Consider the following 25635-nt stretch of genomic DNA (forward strand, 5'->3'; position numbering starts at 1 on the left):
ACTATAGTGGGTAATCTTCCGTCACTATTTCGCGATATTGCATCATTATTTTACCAATATTACGTCGTCGTTATCTACGTTGTTTTGGTTTAGGTATTTTTTTTAACATTAACGATGGACAAAGTAAATGAAAAAAATATATATATAAAAAGGAGTCAGAAACATGCTTTGATTCATTTTTTCCAGAGAAACGTGACGGTGTCCTTGCTAATATGTACTCTATGTAATCAAAGACAATACAAGACGTCTATTTTCAATCCCTCGTTGATCATCATGAAGTCGAAAAACATCGTCCCAGAAAAGAGAACCACGAGTGAGGCAGTCCACTTTCAGCTACCATGTCATGCAGGGCTCCCAAAAAGTATCTGTTTGACAAAAGGTTTTTCTCTGTCTTCACAGCGTCTCCGAAAAGAAGCTAAGGCGTTTACAGGGATTGTTAAGAGGAGGAGACACCCCAAAAGAACTGCGCGCTCAAGCTCCTCGACCAAATTTTTAAGATTTTCGCCATTGAAATCCACCGAATAGTGGAGTATATTAAATCATTTCCCACAAAAACGTACCACTATTCCAGCAGAGAAAACATCTACGTCCCGGACGAATATCATGCATTGATTCTGGCTACCAGAAAGGATCCCTTCACTGTCAAAGTGCTACGCCCCAAAGAAATCAAAGATTTCAGTCAATGGTGGCCAGAGTTTTATAAGAAATCCTGCATCCCTTTGAAAAAGACCCGCCCGGGCCAGAAGAGAGATGATCACGTTTTATTCTCCGGGGGTCAGTTCCAACAAGATGTACGTGTTTGATTCTTCAACACCTAGGATCCTTATTGCTTTTGACCGGATTGACGGTCTTAACTACAACAGTTACAAACTCCTGAAAGTCAAGAACATCCCCGATCTACCAACTACGCCAGCATACACTCACTGATCAGGTGCCCATCAATGAAAAGAAGTTGACTGACATTAGAAAGCTCCTCTTTCACATTCCCGAATAACACCATGGATTCTATAAAATGATCCTCTCTTGGGAAAAATACCGCTTCTAACAAGGCCAACCAATTTGTAACATTTATACAATTAAAAATATCTTTAAAATAAGTGCAAATAAAATATTTTTTTACTGCCAAAAACCTATTGATTTTGAAAAAGGCGTAAGTCATCTAATTTGTAAATTCGATATTTGATCCAAATTAAATCGGAAATTAACCAAAACTTCAATGAACATATGTAAAAGCAATGCCTTTGGAACGATTGCTATAGATTTATAATAACTAATTTGTAACTTGAGATAAATGGTTTTATCAAGTTTTCTCAAAATCAATTACTGGTGACTTACGCCCTTTTCAAAATCAGCGATTCATTTAACGTACATAGCAAGTTTTTTGAGAAAATATTTATGTAGAACAAGATAGTAGTATAGATACCAAAGCCTCGGAACGAAGGAATAATTTTTAAAAAAAAAAGAAGGCAGACTGAAAGCAAATTCGAAATCGTATGGTAAAAATGCCATATTCTCTTGCTGTATTTTCTTAAAAACATAGTATTTGCTTTGATAGTTTTGGGACGATTAAAGACAAGTGTATCTTTAAAAAAATATTATTGCATTCTGTTTTTATACACCCTTCCGTTTTTTTATTATAATGTCTTGACAACACTTGTACGGCACAAATCTTAGTTGTGTATTTTATTCATAACGCTGCATTGCACAGTAGAACGTCGGAAATACGAATTTTTGCTAAATTTTGTTAAAAAAAATTTGATTATGTAATGTACGAGTAGGGTTATGAACTGTATCTTATGCTATGTATATGTTACGGTAATTGTGATTATGCCGGTGATTTTATGCAAATTCACCGGTGTTAAGTGGTGGTCATATTTACCACTAAAATTGGTAAATAGGATAAATTAATGAATATTTCTCGAATTTACCGGTTTGTTTATTTAATCCCCAACTTGTAACAGGAAATGAAGTAAAAGTTTATTTTTTGACCTGAAACGGTTCTAGTAATAGAATTATTTCCTTTATTCAGGTCATAATATCTGGCTATACAAAAATGTAAGAAGAAATGTAAAATAAATAATAATTATTATTTAGTTCAAAGCTGTTTTGTTTGGATACAAAGGAAATATTTGTCGAAATAACATACTTGACCTTATTTTATTTTGGTCAGTTTTGAACATTTTGTATTTTTGCTATGCATTATACCACATATTGAGCATCACTTGGGATGTCATTCAGTTTGTCGGTTTTAATGTACCTAATAAAAGTAAAGTAAAACATCACCCCTATTATTATTTTTTCAATTGAAGTATTTTTTTTTCAAGTTATATTAGCTATCATGGCGTCTTTTTAATTGTTAACGAATTTTTGTTGTTGAAAATATGTATTTTTTTAGATTGTATACCAGTAGAATTAAGCCTTCGTCACTCCACAGAATAACTTGAATCTATTACGTTCCTCAAAATGAGTCAGAGATTATAAAACTAACCAGCAAATAAATGTTAAGTAATTTGTCATATTTATGAAGTTTTTTGCTGATTATGAATTATTCCGGGTAATTATATGCAATCACTAGTTTATCACATTTACCGTAACCAGTGGCGCACACAGGAATTTCTCAAGGAGGGGGGGGGGGGCAGGATTCACCATTCTCGTATCATTCTCCATACGTATCCAAACATATTCTTTTGATTTTATTTGTCGGGGAGAAAAAATTTTTAAAAAATATTGAATAATTAGCATTAGTTAATAAAATCAATTTATGAATACAAATACTGAGTTACACTACCAGAAAGCACAAGAATGGATGTATTTACTTTTCCCATAGTTAAAAATAAAAACAGTTAAGCAAAATCATCTTCTAGAACAATTTATGTTCGCATACAGTTCGATTTTGTAGTCGAAGAAAGAGAGAAAATAAATTATATTTTTTTCATTCATTAAATTTTAAATTACTTTTACCTTTGCTTAGAATTATTTTACGTACTGCATACATAGGATTACAGTCAATTAAAATAACTCAAGGGCCATGGGGGGGGGGGGGGGTCCGGTTCCATGTGGTTCCTTGGCTTTCCCGGTTCCTAGACTCTCCCCTTGTGTGCACTAGACCGTAACATATATATATACTTGTAATGTATAACCACTTCATTGACTTAACTGGAATACTCTATAACACATTCTTGAACTTTTTTTTAGTTATTTTCGAAACTTTTGAAAATCCGGACTACCTCTGGTCCCGATTACTTCGGATTTTCAACGTTTTACTGCATTACCTTTGTTTCAGCCACACGTTACAAGCGTGATAATTCGAGCGCATGAAATGTTCTTTTTTTTTCTGTTTTCTAGGCATGCGGATTTTAGTTATGCTGCTTCTGGACACGCTTCCAATGCTGGGGAACGTTCTACTCTTGTGCTTTTTTGTGTTCTTCATTTTTGGCATAGTCGGTGTTCAACTTTGGGCAGGCCTTCTACGACAACGGTGCTACATAGAACTCCCAAGAAATGTCTCTTTCCCCGAGTGAGTACCACACCCCGTTTCTCTCAATGGCGGTAAAAAATTTTGGAAATCGAAACATATTTTTAGTTAAGTCAGAAGAAAGGCAAGAGCATAATCCTCCTCTTTTTGCGTCGAGGGTAAAAAATTATTGATTTTCATGAAACTAAGTTCATAACACATACTTGACAACTCTACTGTTTTTAACGGGAGACTCCCGTTTTTTGCTTCCATCTCCCGATTTCCCGTTTTTTTTACGATTTTCTCCCGTTTTTGCAGTTTTTTCAATCAATCATTAAAAAGTTTTACCTTCTTCTCAGTAGATGGCGCCCTTTTCTATTCTACTAATGTCAGGGAATAAGAATTTTTCCAATAACTCCTTCAGTAAAAAATAGTTTTTTTGGAAGTTTTCCACATTGCATGTTCAATGACGTGCTTTGCCGAAAATTGCAGCAGATTTCAATCTTTTTGCATCTTGAAAATATTTCAATTATTTTAAAAGAGTGAAGTTATTTTAACATGTGTGCTGCCCCATACCTACTTACTTTATATTTTATTTTCATTATATATTGATTTTTTTTTTCGGATTAGTAATTAAGTTTTGTAGTTACTTTTTTGGTAGAGATTGGGGAATGCATAAAAATTTAAACAAATTCACTCCTTATTATTCTGTTTTTCCTTTTCAGTATATTTTTCTTGCTGCTACCAATTAGCTTACATCTGCAAAAAATCCCCATTTCACTTTAAATTTAGTATTTATGTCACTAAAAAGCATAATTTAATCATTCTGTTGTAAAGATGTGTCACTAGTGAATTACCTGTATACCTCTAGTGGAATCTCCTGTTTTTTTTTCTTCAAAGGTTGGCAAGTATGATAACATGTGTAAACATTCTGGAGGATAAAATAAACGAGATTTATCACTTGAAAAATTCCCGAGGTGTAGTTGGTACATTATGTTTTGTATACCCCATATTTGTTAACTAGTTTCTATCATTCATTGATTAGTGCACATTATAAAACGTACCATAAACTGCGTTTGACAGATTTTCCACACTAATAAAAGAAAATTATAACAAGAGAATAAATTCCTTTTAAAATCCTTTTAAGAATAAATTCTTTTTAATTTTAAAATTTGGTTTGGTAAATGTGCATTTCATTTATATTCAATAAAAAGCAGAAAATGTTTTGTAAAACGTTAACCATTTCCCCACTGAAGAGAAAAAACAATAATAGATGAAGCAAATTACTCTTCTGCAAAGGACAGAGACGCAGTTTGCAATTTAACAAAAAAAAAAAAAAACAAAAAAAAAAAACAGTTGTATTTCTTTCAGACAAATTAAATATTTCGCAATTTGAATTGCAGTCAGGTTTTTGATTTTTTTTTTTTTTTTTTGGAGACTTTTTCTATTTTCGTATTTATATGCTCTTTTTTTCTTCGTGCTTCCAAAAATTATGTCTTGCCATAAATTTTAGTCTATCGTTTCAGATTTTTAAGGGGGTCCGGGACACGTTTAGAAAAAAAATGTATTAAAAATTTTAGAGTTTTGAAATTTTTTGCACTGATTTACCATCAATTTAATAAGCAAAATCATTACATACATATTTAAAAGAAGATTTAATTTTTTTTCTTTTTATTAAAACAGTTTTTTAAAAAAATATGCTCAAACATAAAAGCTTTAATTTTTATCCGGCGATTTAAAAAATATTAATTCCATTAAAAAAAATAGAATTTATTTGAAAAAAAAAATTCGGAAAATTTGAACCTACTTTTTTTAAAAAAAAAATCATATTTTTTGCAGAAAACGTTTTTTTTTTTTTTTTTTTTTTTTTCAAATTCGTCGAGTAAAAGTTAAAGTAAACTGTTTGAAAAAGATGTGCTTCAAATTTCATTACTTTATCTTTATCAGTTCTTGATTTCTAAGGTAGGTTTAAATGCAAAAAATCGGGAAAAAATGGCATCATAAAGAGAAACGCATTTAAAGGTTGAAAGTTAAGCATGTATTTAACATTAGTTAAATACATGCAACAAAAATAATTATATCTTTCGTTCTAATTAAGATAGAAACAAGACACACGTCCTTTTAAACAGAGAAAAACTAAAAAGTTTTTAAAATGATTTAAAAAAAAAAAAAACTGCAAAATTTGACGATTATTGTGTCTCGGACCCTCTGAAACTAAATACCATACGAATACCATCGACCCCATTTGGGGGCACGGTCCATAGGTTGGAAACTCCTAAGTTAGGGGAAGAGAGGACAGTAAATCTTACAAATTGATTTTGGTATGGTAAAATAGACTCGTGTAAGTTCTGAGTAAAAGTTCTTTTGTCGCATCAAAAATCCAACTTAGAAGATAATAACTAATGCTGGGCATTGAAAATGTTTTGTTTTTCCTCAATAGAGGGCGCGAGCTCTTAAAGGACAAGACAGGCTTCAGAAGGAACCCTTTTTAATTATTTCATTATGTTTATGTCACATGCCACCTTTAGTGTCAGTGGATAGAAAATAGAAAATGTATTGTAGAATACTGTTTTGTGAAAATAATTGTTTTAGTTTTGTGTAGTTCCAAAAAGTTGTAAATAGTATGTTATTTTATGTATTAAATGTTATTCGTCTTAAGCGGAACATTTTATTTTTGAAAATAATACGTGCGTTTAGAAGCATTAAAAAAAAAAAATAATAATCCGTAGTGCAAGAAATCCATGAGATTAAATGTTATTGTTGTTTTAATGATCCTAAGCAGAAATAAATATGATGGAAACAGTTCGCTCTCCAAGCCTTAAAAGATTTCAGAGTTTATTTCTGTACCTCAGAGTCAGAAATACGTAAGTCACATTATGCTAATTTTACAGGAGAGAGGAAAACCTTTTTTTCTGGCGAGAACGAGCTCTTATAAACCTGGTAAGAAATTTGAAAGGATATTTTTTTTTTTAAGAATTTCGTTTACATGACTCGATGCGAAATAGGCTTCTACATACAATGCACTAAAACGGAAAATCGCAATGTTACATTAGTCTAACTCTGAGGTACAGATTTTTTTATTTACCTGCCCAGAACGGCTGTAAACGGGTAGTCTCAGTTTGTTTCTGGTAGTTTAATGCATTTGATAGTTCATTTTTTGGTCCATTTGTTTACAAAGGAAGTTCATAGTGAGACACGGTAAATTTGCTGTTAAAGTAGGGTTTTTTTTTTTGTAAATTTAGCCAAAGTATTGTTGCGTTGTTTTTTGTAAATGAAATATAAATTGCTCTTTATTACGGATTATTCTATTTTAAAATATGGAGGTTTATGTTTTTTTTTCTTTAGATACACTGGTATTGCTTAAATGAAATGAAATTGGCGAGGAAGTTTTTTCAATAAGAGAAGTAACTAAATTCGCATAGCTATGCAAATTAATTAGTAATATTTATGGTCTAAAAATTACGGTTTTGAATGCAATTACTGCGAGTAATGGTGCGCATAAAGTAATTTTTAAATGGGAACGTTTCTCTTATGGATTTGTCCCTGTTTTTCGGTTATTTTATGAAAAATATGGACATTCAAGAGAAATAAAACTCAACACGTGATCTAAAATCAGCATTTAGAAGGCGTGGAACCAGTAGGGGGTCATGCTCCCCCCCCCCTCAAAGTGATCAAATACAGTCAACTCTCAAATCCAAATATACAGTCAAATCCAAAGTCCCATTGGACCGACAAAAACCTTGGAGTGATCGGTTGTTCGACTAATCGGAAGTTCCCCTCCAAGACTTTTAAAAAAAAATTTTCTCCCTGAAATAATGCATTGTAGGTAGACTATAAAACGTATAGTTTGAATAAAATTAATTGTCTGCTAAGTAAAAATATCTTTACAGAGAAAACATTTCATTAAGATACTTGGAAAACGGAAGTTTTTTTTTTATTATTATTATTTTTTTTTTGCTTCTTACATTTATTAAAATCACATCTTAAAAAGTCATCAAGTTTGTAAAAACAATTCAACTTATCCACGTTTTCAGAATTTTCCAGGCACTGCAGTAAAATATTCAAAATCTGATACTTGCTGATTAGTTGGAGGTGGGAAAGATTCTTCGTCAGAATTTGCTTAAGCAGACTCCCCACTAACTGTATACTTAATCGCTTCGTAAGACAAGGTAGTAACTTTTTCTTCAATATTTAAGAAAAATTTCGTTTTCGCCCAGTTCACATCATCAAAAATTTCAAAATGATCCTTCTCGTCGGTCACATTAGTTCTATTTATCATTGATGTTTATGAAACCACAGCTCAAAAAGTATTTTTAACTACTGTTTCTGTCGTAGGCCCAATTTCTTTTTTCTTAACTTTAGTTCGCATTGTTTTTTAACATATTTTTGTCCTAAAAACACGATTATTTGAGTCATTTAGAAAATAAAGGCTATTTTTTTTAAATTATTTTCCAGCTCTTTCTACAGTTCTCTCTGGGAGTCAAATATTTCAATCAAAATTTGGTTACCCTGAAAACCTAGATGTTTCCCATCGGAAACCAGAAATATGGTGGCGAGTTGTTTCACTTAAAAACCATATAAGGAAACATTACCTGCAGCATCAATACGATTCGCATGAGTGATACGTGAGACCGTGTAAGCCTTAGAAGGTCCCAGAAACTAAATGGCAGTTCCCTACACAGTAGAGTCTTCGAAACGTACGCTCGTTTGTATTGAAGCCCTGAAACGTGTAATAAACTAGCGACACATTCGTCAACTTGGAGTTAAACGATGCTTTCTTTCTATGTCTTCTATGGTGATTTAGCGTGTTTTGCTTCTTGATTGGGATTTCCTATTATCTGAATGTTAATTTAATCCACAATTAAGAAACACCACAATCAAGAAGCAAAGCATGCTACTTCATTACAGCAGAAAGCGTCATTTAGCCCCAAAATGGTGGACGTGTCACTAATCAAGCTACGATCTAGGACTTTAGCTTTTATTGTTTTATTTTATACCTAAAAACATTCTTTTGTTTTTGTGAAGGAATGTGAATCCTTTTTACCAACTTCCCGAGGACGACGATTCCGAGTACATCTGCAGCCTGGACAAGGACAGCGGGATGCATAGGTGCGCGGACCTTCCTCCTTACATGCACCTAGGGCGGATCTGTAACAGCACCGCCCTTCCCTTCAGCAGCAACGCCCCCACCGAGGGTTCGTGTGTCGACTGGAACAAGTACTATCGGATCTGTCGGGCCGGGAACAGAAACCCCTTTAAGGGAGCCATTTCCTTCGACAACATCGGACTCGCATGGGTCGCCATTTTTTTAGTAAGTACACTTATCACTCTGCTACTAATAAAGCAACACAAAAATCCTATTGTGGTGCACGTCAAAGAGTACGCACATCATGTCCGGGTCACCAATATGAGACGTGCGGACGCAGTGTGAGCGGTGCGTGTCCATGGCTGAGTTTGATCCATAGACTTTTGTGAGGCTAACTCAGTGCTTTAACCGCCGAGTTAAAAGGGTCGAAAGGCTAGGCTCAGGCGAAAAGGATTATGGACTCTGTGACGTACACCACGCTATAAAAAGGAATTTAATTCCGCTGCGCAGTTCACCAAGGACTCTTTGTTCATTGAACTCATCTGGCGTCAACTTTTTATGCCATAAAGTTCGTAATGGAGGAGAAATACAACGCTCTTCTTAGCCCACTTTAATGTGCATGTGTTAATATCTCGCGAAACTTAGCTCATTCGTGAAAAAAGAGGCGCAAAAAAATGCGGAATCTTCCTTCAGAGGAAGTATTTCAGAGAAGAAAACACGCATTTCCTTCAGTAACCGTAATAAAAGCTTTGCTATGATCGTTTATTTTATTTTTTGTCACTTTCTCACTCCTCTTCGTGAGATAATTCATGGACAATTATTGATTGTTATTGATTTAATTACGTCAACTCGATAGATACAAAGTTTTCACCAAGTAAAAAATAGCACTGTACCTTACCAAAATTCGGCGGGTCAAATGACAAAGTGACGGTATCCCATGTTCCTTAAAAATTCTTTTATTGATACAGTGATGTTACAAACAACTAAATATTTTTTAAATTAGCCTTCTACTGTATTAACACTCCAATGAATGTGCTATCTTCCATTGTTCCTTCTGAAACAAGACTCGGTTCTGCATTGAAGTGGAATTTTGTACAGAACGTGCACCATGTTTTTCTGCTACATAGTTCTCTAGATTTTCATATAAATTACTTTTCAAGTTATATTTTAAGTGATGAAATAATAAAATAATGATAAATAAATGAAACCGAAGCGTGGATATTCATAAAGCAAAGAAACTGGGTACAAAGTGTCCCACCTCCCTATTTCCTAGTCCTAACACCTCTCCAGTGACAGAGGTGGTAAATCAAAACTGAAGGCTATACTGTCTTCTTTGACACCAATGGCCATGTTTTATGGAGTTTTTGAAATACTTTTTTTCTAATTCGAAAACTTAAATACTACTGCCAGGAAGCTATTTAAAATCATTGACAAACCCATATTCCTCTATAAGAAACTAGACGCATGAGTAAAAGAGAATTACCATATTTCGCCGGGTATCACTAAAGAGGTGTTTTCTTTTAAAAAATGTCAATTATATATCAATTTTATGCTTTGTTAGAGATGCTTTTATTTTAAACTCGAAGGTGTTGTTTTTATTCCGAAGTATAAATGTTGCTTAAAAAGAATTTCAGTAAAAAGTTATTTATTATTTTTATTTTAATTAAAATAAATAAATTATTTATTACTTTTAATTTAATTTAAGTAAATAAATTATTTTTTACTTTTCATTCAATTTAAATAAATAAATTATTAATTACTTTTTGGTGTTTTTTACAATTTTATGATTTATTTTTTTTTCCTCTGTGTACCCTCCTTTTCTTCGTCTTTCATTTTTTACTTCAAAGATTTTTTTTCCAATAAAATATTATATTTATTTTAAACTTAAAATAAATGCATACATTTATTAAAAATAAATAATGAATGAAAAAAATATTCATACATATGTAAAAAAAATAAATTATGAATGTTTTTTTTTTAATGTCCACAAAATATTTTATCCATGCTTAAAAAAATAAATGAATAAAGCAAAACTGGGGTAAAAAAGATCCCATTTAGCCCGGTACAAAAGATATTTTGAAAATGAGCTTGAAACTATGTATGAATAAATTATTTTATGTGCACACATATCAAAAGTTTTGTTTAACTACATTCTTTAATACCGCTTTACGTCCACCACGATTCGAGAAAATGCTTCAAAGAGCAGCTAATTACAGCGAAACCTGTAATTAACGTTTCACATGTTCATTTTTAAAACTATAAATTCCAACAAATATGTGATGTAAATGTGTGATGTTATGAGAGCAGAATTAATTTTCCTACAAAAAAAAAAAACTATATTTCGTAGTAGGGTATGTTGCTTGAATCTAATCACCATTCCATTTCTGAAGATATGACCACTGTGCACACAGTTTCAATGAAAGTTCCGTATAAGGTTGTTAGAAAAATTTTCCAGATTTTCTTAGAAAATAAGATAATTGTGAAAAGGAGAATTAAAGTAAATGATCTCAAAATGCCGGTGCTTTAGTTTTAATACCGTTTTTAGTATCAATCGTCCTAATTATTTAATAAATAGTTATGAACAGCTCCTTTGGTCTCATATAAATTCTATCGTTTTCTTTGTTTTTCTCAAAGTAGTAACAATGAAACATTTTAACTGAAGAGTATAGGGTGGCTCGAGTAACTTGATGCTTAACTTTGGATGAGCTCATTTATGTTCGAGTTGAAAGAGGAGAATTTTTTAGCTTGGCACAACAGCAAAATATCCAATGCAACGCACACACCGGTTCTCCTCACTACTAATTTAACAAATGAAATCGTCTAAGCCTCAGTGAATTAGTAATCAACGTACAGGGTTTGTCTCAAATGTAATGAGCCTCATTTTTTGGCCCACGCAAATATACCACGCACACCTTTGCGACCGGTTGGAAATGATCGAGGGGACACTAAGCTTTCCAGAGATGCTTGATTCAGTCGCCTACGAACTCTCGGAGCGATGGGAGGTTGTTTTTAGTGAACCTCCGCGCAAAGCCTCGTCGTGGTGTGTAGGATGGAGAGAACTTTGGAGCAATGCTATGCGATAAAATTTTGCGTTAGAATCCAAAAGGCAGGGATGAAAACGTTTAATTTGTTCACTCAGACCTTCAAGGATGATTGCTTGTCGTACTAGCAGATCACAAAGTGGCACAAGTCGTTCAAGGAAGGCCAGAAGGAAGTGGCCGACGAGGCTCCTTCTGGGCGTCCATCATCATCACGAACGGACGACAATGTCACTCGTGTGCGAGATTTGCTGAACTAAGGCAGCCAAGCGAGTGATCGTTTAATGTCAGAACAATTAAATTTGTCGAAAACAGATGTTCATCGAATTGTTACGGAAGTCTTGGCCATGCGTGACATATGCACGAAACTTGTGCCAAAAGTCTTATTCGACCATCTTCTTATCTGATCCGGATTGGTGTTCTAGCCCTGTTCGACTTCTTCTTGTTCCCAAGAATGAAAAGGGATCTGAAATGAAATCATCTGGAAACCCTGATCAACATCCATAAGACCACGACGAGTTCTCTGTGCGGAGGTTCACTAAAAACGACCTGCCACCAATTCGAGAGTTCGTAGGCGACTGAACCAGGCCTTCTTGGTAAGCTTAGAGTCCCCTCCACCATTTCCAACCGGTCGCGAAGGTGTGCATGGTATATTTACGTGGCAAAAAAGTGAGGTTCATTACTTTTGGGACAAACCCTGTATCAGAGCTCAGATTAATTTCAGTTGAAAGCAAAAAAAAAAACAATAAGCACAAAATACTATTTGATTGACACTAAGTTATTTACTGCCCTGATGCAGATGATGTTGGAACTATGACGAGTGAAAATGATTCTCCCTCAGCCAACTTTGAACAGACACTGCTATTTAATTTTTTCACTTTTTTTTCAATTTATAATGTTTACTAATTTACTAAAATTGATCTTATTCAACAAATTATGTTTATTCAACACTGCTTTATATATTTAAGTAAAATTAATATCTATGGGCTTTGAATAAATCTCAGACGTAGGGGGAGGTCAGGTTCGTTGGACCGGCTCGGAACTAACAAGTAGCTCCTACAAATCCTATATCAAAATCACATGTTACAGGTTACAGTTGTATTGAACAGATTTTATTTAAGACACAAATTTTATTGCTATGTTTTCTGTACTGAGTAATGTTCATAAGTTTGCAGCTTGATTTTTTTAAATTATTCTAATGAAGACTGGATAAATAAATTGAACTTCTCTCCAAAAGTATGTTATTTTAATTCTTAATAATTATTTGTAATTTCTTTATTTTTTGTTAAAAAGAGAAAAAAAAGTATATGACAGCATTTCTTCAGACCAGGAACGTGGACTACGTTAGTTCACTTTTAGACGCCCTTCTCTCCCTCCCCCCCCCCCCAAAAAAAAAACGAAACCTGTTTTTTTAAGAAGAATATTAATAGATACAATTCTAGTAGTAAGTAGCACAAAAGTAGATATTGGCCCATTTTTTATTTTAATATGGTATATTGATCTTTGATCTTTTCTTTTTTTCGAGCTTAACACAAAAGAACATGAGTTAGTTATAATATTGGATAATAACTAACGCTAAGGTTCTTGCAGAAGTTGTTTTTGCAATGCGGACAAACGTACCCACGCTCGGCACAATTTGGTTCCGTCAAAAATTAATATAAAGTCCGTGAATCGAACACTTTCAAAAAAAAAAAAAAAAACAAAAATTTGGGATGATGATACTTCATGAAACTTGTTGTATAAAATTAAACTGTTTTATGATTTTCCGTCATACAAATTTAAAAGTCAATAGACATACAAAAAAAATTTCATAGTAAAAATGTTTACTTTTCAAGTAAGACCTATTTAACTTTTTCTAGATATGCCAGCTTAAATTTAAATAAAAGGTGGGTGGCGCTTATGTCCAATATGGGGAAAGTGAGACACCCATCTGATTTCTTAAAATACATTAAGAATATTTAAAACGTTATTTTAGGAAATAATGAACTTTTGCTTATAAGTCCATAATAAAACCAGTAGGGTAACGGCACCAGTAATAGAAATGATTAAGACACCGCTCTCGGGTTAACTCAATTTTCTGAGCCTTTCAATGTTTTTGGACTTTTAAAAGTAGTTTTCTCTCATGCAACTACATCTCATCTAACGTTTGGGTGCGTCTGGATCCTCTAAATTAGTGAATTCTATTTTTTTTTTTTTTTAAGGTTTGACACCCCAGTAGCAGACACCGAAGAATCTGATGATACCTAGTAACAGATAAGATGAGGAAAAGATGCTTATATGTACAAAATTCTCTTTTTCAATTAAAAATGTGCAAAAGTGCTTTATTTTTAGAACTAAGCCTTATTAAATTTAAATGAACATGAAACACCAGCTCGTATTTGTAGTTCATAACCTTCCACCATTGCCTTGTAAATACCAACCGGCTCATGAAATTGCTCTGATAACCCTACATGGGTTAACATTAAGGGGCACCGTATTCATGGGCCACAGCAACATCAGTTTTACCCGCTTAAACTTCTTACTATTTAAATCCAAACTTATGACTGTCTCTTACTAGTGCCGTTACCCTAAATAAGTTTGATTTTTTACTCAACCCCCCCCCCCCTTTTTTTTTAATAAAACTTCGAAAACGAACTGTTCTAAAAAACGTTCCCACTAAACACACCTAACCCTATACATATGTGTATTTTTTCACCGAGAGCAAGTTTTAACGGTCACATTTAAATTAATTTCACTCTTTTCTTCTTTGTCTGCATATAATTTAGGTTCTTCGAAAACTATTACACTTTAATATGCTATTACGCAAAATAAAGACAACTTTCAAAAACAGGAAGCTCATTGACTTGTTTCACCGACTGAAATCCATTGGTACGCATTTAATTTATGCATTAGACGTTCCAAGAACACAATCCTCATTTCCACAGAAGTACTTTTTTCCTTTTGCTTGTCCATTTAAAAGCTAAAAGGATTTTAAAAAACTTTCATCCACGATGACCTTTTCATTTGGACACAAAATAGTATCTCTTATCCTCTCTCCTCGTTCCAGAGACTGAAAAATGATGAGGCTGCAGATTAAAACGTGTTTCTTTAATAATATTTTTGAGGAGATTTTCTTTCTTCGTTTTGCATCAGACAAAAAAGACACAGTGGTCTATTTATTTACAAATAACGTGGTGGAAAAAACGGCCCCGTTTTTCACGAGCAATGGAATTCAGTACATTTTAAAAATGAACTTAAAAGAAGTTGATTTATATTCATGAGCCGGTGCTTGCACCCTTCGAGAACATTCTTGGCGCGAAAGAGAAAGCACCACACGGATGGAATATTTAAGGGGCATTTTTGCGGGCTGATATTTTTTATTGTATGGCAGTAGTCCACTCATTGCGTAGGAAATAACAGAAATATGTGTTTACCGCCAGGAATTTCAGCATTCTGCTTAAAATACTGCATTCGTGTTTGAAGAATGACAAAAACACGTAATCTATATTTTTGCTTTTTAAACCTTCTTTCAGAAAAGACCATCTAACACTTCGGTTGCAGAATTTTACATATTTAGCATTTTTGTTTCCGTAAAACAAAATAAATGATGTCTGCATCAAACTTTTTCTCTGTTTGTTTTCATATTTAAGTTGAAGGTTTTAGATTTGTCGTTATTGTTTTCTTTCTTAATGAAAATAAATATTGTTTACAATTTTTCATTTAAAACAAAATGTACCATAAAAATGAAATTCAATGCTAAAAGTGCCTACCTAAAGAAAAGAACGAAGCTTTATATAAACTCTATGCGGCCGTGAGATAGCAAAGAGCAGTATCTACAGAAATGAGTTTTTAAGGTCATTGAAGAAACGTTTCGGATTCATACTTACAATAGAGAAATGGTGGAATTTGACGCTTTTTTGTGTATTATTTTTAGCGTAAACCAATTACGTAATCTTTTACTTAATGTATAATAGTAGATGAATATATATATATATATATATATATATATATATATATATATATATATATATATATATATATATATATATATATATATATATATATATATATACACACACATATTATATATACACACACACACACACACATATATATATATATATATATATATATATATATATATATATATATATATATATATATATATATATATATATATATATATAAAGCAAAATAACTTTCTTCAGCAGTATGATAAAACAGGTGCTTTATGCATCCATTCAAGCTATTACAGTATGACCCCGATATTCAAAGATTATCAAGGAACTGGAAAAAGTTATCGTTAAAATAAGAATATCGTTAAATCGAGCAGCATAGCCATTCAATGCAGTCAAATTCTGACTAGTGAAATAAATCATAAAATTGAGGAAATCGTTAAATCGGATATCGTTAAATTAAAGTTATATTGAAAAATAATTTTTTTGAAGATTTTTAAAAGAAAGTCATTGAAACAAACCACCACCCTCTAATATCTCTTTTGAGGTAGGTTGCTTTAGTAATATCTTTGAGTAAAGTTGCGTATTTATACAAATTTGATTTTAAGATATCGTGCCTGGAATTACGCGTTATTTGGCTCAATGAATCTTAATTTGTTTATTTTCAATCATGATTTACTAAAAGTGTTTCAGATATACTCCTCTGGCCTATTATAAAAAGCAGTTTGGCATCCAAAATTTTTGTCACAGTTGAAAAAATATCAACGAGTCTCAGTTATCGCAATCCTCTCAAAATGTTTTGGATTTCATTAAATAAATACACTGCTATTTCTCAAGTAAACCATGTTATTCAACGAAGTTTTTAGTTTGCTATTATTCGATTGTTAAAAAAAATATTATTGAATATTAATTAGTCAGCTCTCTAAATATAGTTAAATGAAAACTTCAGCAGCGCTCTGGAACCACGTACAATTGAGTCAATTTTGAATATTACTATTTATAGTTTTTTAAGTTATGCTGCCCAAAACGAACTGCAAAGTCGGTTGAAATAATTGGAAAACGTATTCCGGTCTAATTCCTTAATTATTTAAGGCTTATAAAAAATAGCGAGAGGATGCAGTTTCATTAAAGAACGTCTGGTTTCTCTGTTTCGTAAAGTGAACCAATTAAACCATCAAATTACGAAAACTCGCCGATGGCGGAATTTTTTTTTTTCATTTATCTTTCTAACTAGAGGCTATTTAGGCGCATAAAAGAAATTTTAATTAAGAAATATGTTCAAATTTATTTCAGTTCAGTCATCATGTTTGTGTGTCTAATATTCTAACAAAGAAAAGAGTTATTAATGGAACGTTTTTTCCCCATAAATGGAAAAAAAAATAGTATTACATCACAGTAAACACTGATGCATTTATTTGAATCGTACTGCAGTTAATTTTGTTTTCATATTTGTTTCGTTTAGTTTTTTTTTTCTTCTAGACTTTAATATTATTGAAGTTTTTAGAGTTAAAGCAGAGGGTCTTACTTTTAATTACAAGATGCATTTGACGAATGAAATAATTTCTTTAAATTCAATAAAGGCAGTGTTCATTGTAATTTTTATTATTAAATAATGCTTATTTGAAATACAATACTATTGTTAATTTTTTGCTATTTGAAGACGCAGTTAATTAATGCTCAGTATCAAAAAAAAATAATATAAGACGATAAACGATGATTTTAATCGCCGTTCTGGAAATTATTAGTTTGAAAGAAAGTAACAAAAGTCTCCGAAAAAAAGGTATTTATTAAGAGCAAATCAATACATAGCTTGTCCTGATTGATTTATCACCACGCAGTACTATTAAGTAGATAACAAACTAACTATTAAGTATATAACAAGCTGAAGTTTGGAACAATATTTTATAACGTAAGCACCTACCAAGAAACGATTTTTAGATGCTTTAATTTTCAGGAGGGGAAATAGGAGAGGGTAGCTGTAACCACGAAATCCTCAATAATTACAAACAAAATCCACAAGAAAGGGTCAACGTTCAAATGCGAACAGGTTATCCAAAAATTTGCAATTTTACGTGATCACAGATGCCAAGATGTCATCTTCATAGGACGCAAATTATCGGATATATTAATTAAAAATTCACGTCCGCCTCAGCAAATGCGGAGCCAAAAATATGCGGATGCCAAAAAACAATCCTCATTCCATTGAGAATTTTTAAAGACTGCTGTCAATACTCTGACGGGTATTTTTAAGGGACCCTTGAAGTTATTTAGGAACTGTTATCTTAATTGTGACGGGAGAATTTCTGGTACAGTTCTTCTCACTGTAATGGGTTTCTTTAAAAACTGCATTTGAATTTGGATTTGTAGCATGTGATAACGCTACTTTGGGAGTTCTCTTTACTCCAACATGGCATCGGGATTTTAAGGAGGTGTGCTGACTTTAAGAACTGTTGACCGTTTTGGAATGGGAATTTTTAGGGATAGCCCGTGCAACGGTAGGATGCTGGGTAGTCAGGTTCATTTCATTCGTATGTGACCATAAATATGTGCAAGTATCTGTTTTGACTCATACTCTGCATTTTCTATATTGCAGGTGATCAGTCTGGAAGGCTGGTCAGATATTATGTACTACGTACAAGATGCTCACTCCTTTTGGGATTGGGTTTACTTTGTCCTCCTTATTGTTGTAAGTACAATTTCATTTTTTTACTTTCTACAATCTTCCGCGTTACTTTTAAATCTCTGTTACAGCTGCACGTGCGTAGCATGGAGGTGGCCAGTTCAAAACCCGGCCTACGCTCCGAATGTATTTTCCCTTTATTATGTAAATCGTTTCTGAGTTGTTGGCGAAGGCAAGGCCCTAAATTCAAATGCTCTGATAGTTGGGAAGATGGATGTTTATTCAGCAAATTACCGCCCATTAGCCAGGGCTAAAGCAGAAATACATGGAATACACCGCCAGCTCAGTCATTTCTAGCCGAGGACTGCAGTTTCGTGCTTATTAGCACTCATCAGCCTGGCATAGGAAAGTGACTGAACTGGAGATGGAAAACCTCTTAAGGAAGCCAAGAGTGCGAAACAAACTGGTAACTAATACAGGATTAGCAGACCAGACGAGTGACCAGAAGCAATGGTTCGGTTCAACTCGAAGATTGAACGCGAGGCAAGGTATATTCAGCAATGTAGTTCAGCAGGTCACTCGTCTGGTCTGCTAATCCTGTATTAGCTACCAGTTTGTTTCGCACTCTTGGCTTCCTTAAGAGGTTTTCCATCTCCAGCTCAGTCACTTTCCTATGCCGGGCTGATGAGTGCTAATAAGCACGAAACTGCAGTCCTCGGCTGGAAATGACTGAGCTGGCGGTGTATTCCATGTAAGATGGATGTTTGTTTCCACCGTTCGAAGTAAATTTACGATTAGGGATTGTCTTCAAATAATGCGTTTTCATCACGAATCTTACCATAGAACCCTTAACAAGCTAGTATTCCTGTTTTCTGAAGAATCAATAAAGATTCGTCGCTCATCCAAGAATTATGGAAAACAGATTTTTAAATCAGTAATGCTCTAAATTTGTTGTAAGACCTGTATGACTTGAATTAACGCATGAAATTATTTTGCTATACTTTTCTTGGTTAGAAGCCAAAGTTTGGCGAACATTTCAAAATCATTAACATCACTACTTTTAGAACGAAAAATTTTTACCATCATTTTTTCAACAACTTATGTATTACTCACAAATTACAAATAATCAAGCATAATTATCTTCTCTTCAGTTTCACAACTTCCTAACTAGTGTCCAGCTAGTAACGAAGTTTTGGCTTTTTGCACTCAAACGCTGCTTAACACAAATCTCTTTCGCAGTGCGATACGAAATAGCTGTCTTTATAGATCTTCTTCAATTTCATGAGCAAGGAAAACTTTATTTCTTGGCTCGAGTATATATTTTTGTTTTAAAAATCCCTTTGAAGATACTTAAATCTGAGATAGTTTTGCACCGAGCTGAAAAACGTAAAGTAATAGCCCCCGAGGGAGATTGTTAGAAGGCATGGAATGACTCACTTGGGAAACATTTTACTTTATTCAAACAACTAAAAAAACATTTTTTTCGGAAGAATTATTGTTTTCTGAAAAATATATGCTGTTTATGAAGAATTTCAGTTTTTTATTAATATAAAAAAAGCCTTTAACTTTTCTTTTTGCGTGTTAGAGTTAACTGTAATGAAATTTTAGGTCTATTGCGAATAATATTCAACACATATAAAAGCATATAATTATTTAACATCGCGATATATAAAAGACGAAAGAACTAAACACAAAATACGAAGCAGAATAACATTTGAGCTTCTTTTAAAGCAGGGCAGAAAGCATTGAAGATGGAGGTCAAAATACGATTCCGTCACACGTTTATAATATTACAGTCGAACCAGCTTAATGAAACAGCTAATTTACCTGAAAAAATATTCTAATAAGCGCAATACTCCATTATTCGGGACGAAAATGACACATCAACGTTTTAGCCCATTCAAAGTTTATTACATTTTACTGGATATTCTTTTAACCGATATTCCAATGCGTAGGCTTAATATTCAAAATCAATCTTCTAAAATGTCTTTTAGCAACAATAGATTTTTTTTTTCTTTTCAAGCTGCTTTTAGAATTTAATTTAAATTTCATGTTTCAAAATTCTTTTAGACCAAAATATTGATTACAAACTTCACAACGCTTTCGTAATGCTTGTTACATTGTTGTTATCACTGACAATAATAAGGAACCAGAATACGTTGTCAAATGAATGACGATACTTTATTGACACAAATTTCATTCCATCTTCTGTAGGCAAAACTACTTACAATGTTCACACCAAGTACCGTTACTAATCTAAACACTTCAAATAAAATATCTAGAAAAATCACTCGGAACAAACTCGTAATTCCACCACAGGCTCTTGCAATATTGTTGTGGATGAAACTAATCTAATGTAACTTGAAATCTCTCCACATCAATGTTTCATACCTTATTCCCAGGTGCGCTGAGAAATATTGCGTAACCCGCCTTAAAAGAGTTCCTTTTGCAAGCAGTATGGCAAAGCCTGTAATGTCGAACATCTTTGTAAATGTCTACCAGTCTACGTTGACCGCTTATGTCGGTTACAAAAAAAAGTTTTTTTTTTTCGTCATCAACCTCTATAAGTTAACCTGTCTAAGTTGACCAGTAAAGTAGGACACCGCCATCACCAGCATGCACAGTTTTTACTGTACTCTTCTCTTCTTCGTTGGTCTTACCACCAAATTTGTATCATAAAGTAAAACTTTCGGCACCAACCTCCTTGTTCGAAAATATTCAATAAATCTATGAAATGGGTTGTCTCAAAGGGGTAGAGTAAACCGCGCATCATTCTGGGTGCTCAAATTGAGATAGCGCCGTAATCTAAACTTTTGCGGCATTACAATTTAGTTTTATTTTCGTACTAGCCGCCTTCGGCGACCAGCTGGTTCGCCTTCTTGCGCCATTCGCCTTTCTGTGCAAGCAGCCCCCTACGGCGGCTGTTAGGCTAACTTGTCATTTACCTTTTTACTTCACGTTTGCCGCCTTCGCCGGCTGTTTAAATAATTTTGGCAGCAGTATTAATCAATCCATCTCTATCTTTTTTTTTTTGAGCCATTCACATTTTTACGGCGGCTATCTACCTTTACGATCTATCTCTAAATTTTCTTATGCATCTCTATTTATTTTAACCTTCCCGTCCATTTCCTAATAAAAACAAAGATCACTCAAAAAACCACTTTTTTTATTTAAGTAGAGCAAAAAAAAAAAAAAAGCTCAAATTCCCGTTAGTGTGCAAAAAGTAGCGTTTGACAAAGATAAAAAAAATCTCGCTGTTTTTATTGAATTAAATGCGCACAACTATGAAATGTAACGTAATATAGATACAGCAAAAGTCCAGTTTGGGGGCAGGGGGGGGGAGAAATAAATACAATCCCTAAATAAAACAAAAAAAGGAAAGAAAAAAAGCAAACGCTGCATGAAAAACACTTGGTCATCACGTCATAAAATGTAGAAGTAAGCTATATAGTAAAAAAAAAAAGATTAACATTGCTTGCGATTAAGATTCAAGTAGTGACGTCACAGGCATAAAATATTGAAGAACGCTTTTTTCGACCGATGCGTGAAAAGACATGATGTGTTCAGCATTAAAAAAATTGTAAAAAAAAACTATTGCGTATTTTTAAGAACTTTTTTCTTTTGAAGAGGGCGAAATGTTTTTACTATTACCAACTTAAATTTTAGAAATGAGGCTTTGATACCTCTCGCAGGATGATATTAGAAAAAAATAAAACCCTGGAAAAAATGTAAATTAAAGATTTTTTCAAAAATTCATAAAAAATACAAAAACTGCTCTATCTTCAAAATTTTTTCATTCATCATATTTAAAATTGAATTTTCTACACTATAGTACAAAAGATATTTGTGTGGTGCAATTGGTTCGGGGTCTGTGAGGTAAAACGTACTAAAAAGTGCGGAAAACCACGTAAAACATTAAATAACTTTTTTTCTAATTAAAATTTCAAAAATCGAAGCCCGAGGTGCACATCTTCGGCAAAAACTGCAACTGTATACCAAATTTCATCTTTCTAGGCCTTACCGTTTTCCCGGGAAGCGCGCCACACACACATACACAAACATCTTATTTTATTATATGTATAGATTGAAATGCCACATGTTTGGTGCTTTTCCATTATACAATCAACAAAACTATTAGTGCTTTATGTCGCTAATGAGTAAAAACTGTAACAGATAATCCTTGTACTTATTTGAATATTTTAATAAAATACCTCAGAGACCCACGTGCTCAGATTTATCTAATCATTTAAAACCGATAAACCAAGAAATTTGTTGGGGCAGGGGTCTCTGGGGGTCTTAAGAGTGAAATATACAACCAAAACAGTTGATAGCGCTAATTTGTAGGTTTTGAAAAAGGAATCTCCATATCTTTTTTTCATGAGCGTTCATCTATTGAGCTTTGAAGTGCTATAACCAACTTTATTTTGTAGGAGACGGGGGGAAAGGTGGAAAAAACTTGCTCCGGATGCCATCACCTCTGAGGACGGCCCTAAGCCGTCCCCAGAGTTATTTGGGAATCATCTCATCCAGAAAATTTTGAAATCTTCGTTTAGTTATAACTAAACTGGATTTTTTTTTTTTTTTTTTTTGATCTAAAAATATGAATATATGTTAAGTCAGTTCAAAATTCGTTTTTTTATCGTATCTATTTTACCGACTTTCAGCAAATGAGATTGTGTTATTTACAGTGTTATGTATTAACAAAACGTACAATAAAAATTTAAGGAGTGAAAAAAAATACTCATTATGCTAGTGGTAATTTTTACTATGCTAAACAAAAAGTAGTTTTTCAGTTATTTAATTCTTATTTCATCAAATTATTACATTGGCTCAATGTAAGGTAAACTGTTGTAGCAAAGTAGTTTTGATAAAAAACGTGACAAAACTTAACAGTATCCCCAAACAAGGTTTTCTTTTCAAAAAAAAGAAGCTATTTTGTATATTGATGGTCAGTTAATCGTTGCATAAATTGTACTGTACTTCTAAGGTGGAAAACAAATGTAAAAAATAATAGTTTAAAAGGGAAAAAAATAATAATTAGTGTTATTGGACGAAATTTCAGAGAAATTCAGAGACAATGGCAAAAGTATTAATCTACAGTATAAAGTAGAACTAACCCGAACCACGGTGTAAAACTGAATGATATACAAAGATTGTTGAAAGGAAGGGAACAAGTATGCATATATGAACGTGTCTTATGAAAGTATGTCATGCTTTTTATTTCTCCAGATTGGTTCCTTTTTCATGATCAACTTGTGCCTGGTCGTAATCGCCACCCAGTTTTCGGAGACAAAGAAACGCGAGATGGAGCGCATGCGCTTGGAGCGATCCGCCATTAACTCGAGCAGCAGCATCGCGAGCGCAAGCTTCTCGGAACCCACTGGATGCTACAACGAGATCGTCAAGTACATTGCACACCTCACCAGGTACGTGCGGAAGACTACATTCTATTTCTCTTATTTTTTCTCTTTGTGTTTGATTTCCCTTTCTGTCCTGATGTAAGTAAGGTCGAGTGGGTGGCGTGGTTGTCAGGCGTTATCCTCATACGCCTGTGGACGCGGGTTCAGAACCGCTGTCCAAGTGGCCAGTCGATGATTTTCGAGGTGCAGAAAATCGTGAAAACCCATGTCGTATTATTTTCCGGAAGGAAAACTATCCTTTGATTCAGGCCCCCGACATTTGATATTTTTCCAGAGCAGGGAAAACTCCAAAAACCGTGTTCGCTGATCAGTAAAATCACAATATATTTTTTAAAGGAGGGGGGGATTTGCACCCCCCCCCCACACACACACACTTGAATCCATTAGATAACGGACATGCCTTGAGTACTCATTTGGGTTTGTGTATTCTCAGCAAAAAAATCTTTAGTGCAATTTTGCATTCAAGATAGCCCAGGAGCCTCTATCTGGTAGAGAACTGGGAGACAAAATTTTCTGTGTCATTGGCATTACGCTTTAATGGTGGCACATGAAAGATTGAATGCCATATCAGAGGATCGCACCAGTCCTGCATTAGACTAAAAGTCCTCACGAAGCGTAATTACCGAATTCAAAAAAGAAAAAAAAAATTACATACAGCAACGACTTTGAACCCGATCATCTAAATGTGTATGATGATGTAGGAATCGTTGGGTGACTCTTTAATGTATGTGGAAGCTTTTGAAAAAGACATATCATTGAAATACTGTCAAATCCTAAACTCATTTGATTTAGACCAATTCACTTGCCTCCGTGTGAATTAGCGTCTTCGTCTACTTGGTAACAAAAATAGTGATCACCGTTCACTTGGAAGATCTTGCTACGAAGATCATTAAGACGCTGATTCGTACAGAATGAAGTAAATTGATCTGAGTGAAGCGAGATTTGGATATCTGGAATTCGGAATATGGAGATGGAAACGTAATCATAGCACAGTGGAAAGCATTGTTGTTAATCCATGACGAAAAAACAATAGACGAAGTTTTGTCATACCCCATTATATTTTTTTCAAAATTTGTCAAAACTGCCTTTCTCGTCACTAGACTGCCACCAATTCATTCTTGCTTTAAACTTGAAGTGTTATTGCTATTAATCCTAGATATTTGAAGCAATCAATTATTTCACTGAGAGCAGCACACATTTACTATCGCCTAAACTGTGTGACCATGGTTTCGACGTCTTAAAACAAATATTTGCTTAAAAACAAGACTGATTTACTCTAATACGGCTACCGGTTAACCGCAACGGATTTCAGAGGAATTTTAATGCCTCGTTCAAACACGGTTACAGGATTTTGATAAATCATGTTTGAGGAAAGTCGAGAAAAGGCAATCCCTCAAGCAGGGCCATTAGAGAGTGACAGATGGAAGGATTTAAGCGCTGATAAAATGAATAGATATCTAGAGGTTAAATGGTACAAAAGTAAATAAATCTTAATATTCGTGGTCAGATACGCATTTGAAGATATATCTGAGAATGGAAGGGATTATATTGACATAGTTATGGTCATGTCCCTGGGATGCAGGATTGGATCTGAAAATGGAAGCAAATTTTACCATTTCGCAGACAAATAAATAGTTATAAGGTTACCTAAGTGGACAGGACTCAAGCGTATACATGAGATGGGATGAATTTTAGTACACGGTGTCTATGGCCGAGCATTTCACTCCTGTTGCGGTCATGCAACTGTCTGTCCAGATTGGTGGTTAGAGTTGCTGACCAGCCCGTCCTTAAAAATAAAAGTTGAAGGTAATTAGCAAAAATAAAAACGGAAATCAAAACACGTTTTATTGTCCTGTAAACATAAAGTTCACTTTTTGAAAATGTTCGACTCTTTAAAGTATTAATTTTTAAAGATTCTGACTTTATATTTAATAGTAGGTATATTATAATTTGTCTTAATTAAACCAACTTCAGCAACATTTTAATAACATTTTATGTTACCTATGTATAGTTAATTGTTATGAATTGGAGTTGCCCCGTTCTTTGCGTCGAAAAGATATAATAACTCGAATAAATTTTAGA

At 33.6% G+C, this 25635-nt stretch overlaps 1 protein-coding gene across 1 annotated transcript in view; it reads left to right on the top strand.

The window, feature by feature from the left end:
• The window catches only part of LOC129220822 (voltage-dependent T-type calcium channel subunit alpha-1G-like), a 188240-nt gene that overhangs the window by 43647 nt on the left and 118958 nt on the right, over window positions 1-25635 (top strand). Inside the window, exons 3-6 of the mRNA XM_054855252.1 lie at window positions 3346-3517; window positions 8480-8765; window positions 18107-18199; window positions 23363-23559. Coding sequence (XP_054711227.1) covers window positions 3346-3517; window positions 8480-8765; window positions 18107-18199; window positions 23363-23559 — 748 coding nt within the window. The remainder of the gene's footprint in view (window positions 1-3345; window positions 3518-8479; window positions 8766-18106; window positions 18200-23362; window positions 23560-25635) is intronic.

The sequence above is a fragment of the Uloborus diversus genome, chromosome 4, assembly GCF_026930045.1.
Source record: "Uloborus diversus isolate 005 chromosome 4, Udiv.v.3.1, whole genome shotgun sequence".
NCBI lineage: Eukaryota > Metazoa > Arthropoda > Arachnida > Araneae > Uloboridae > Uloborus > Uloborus diversus.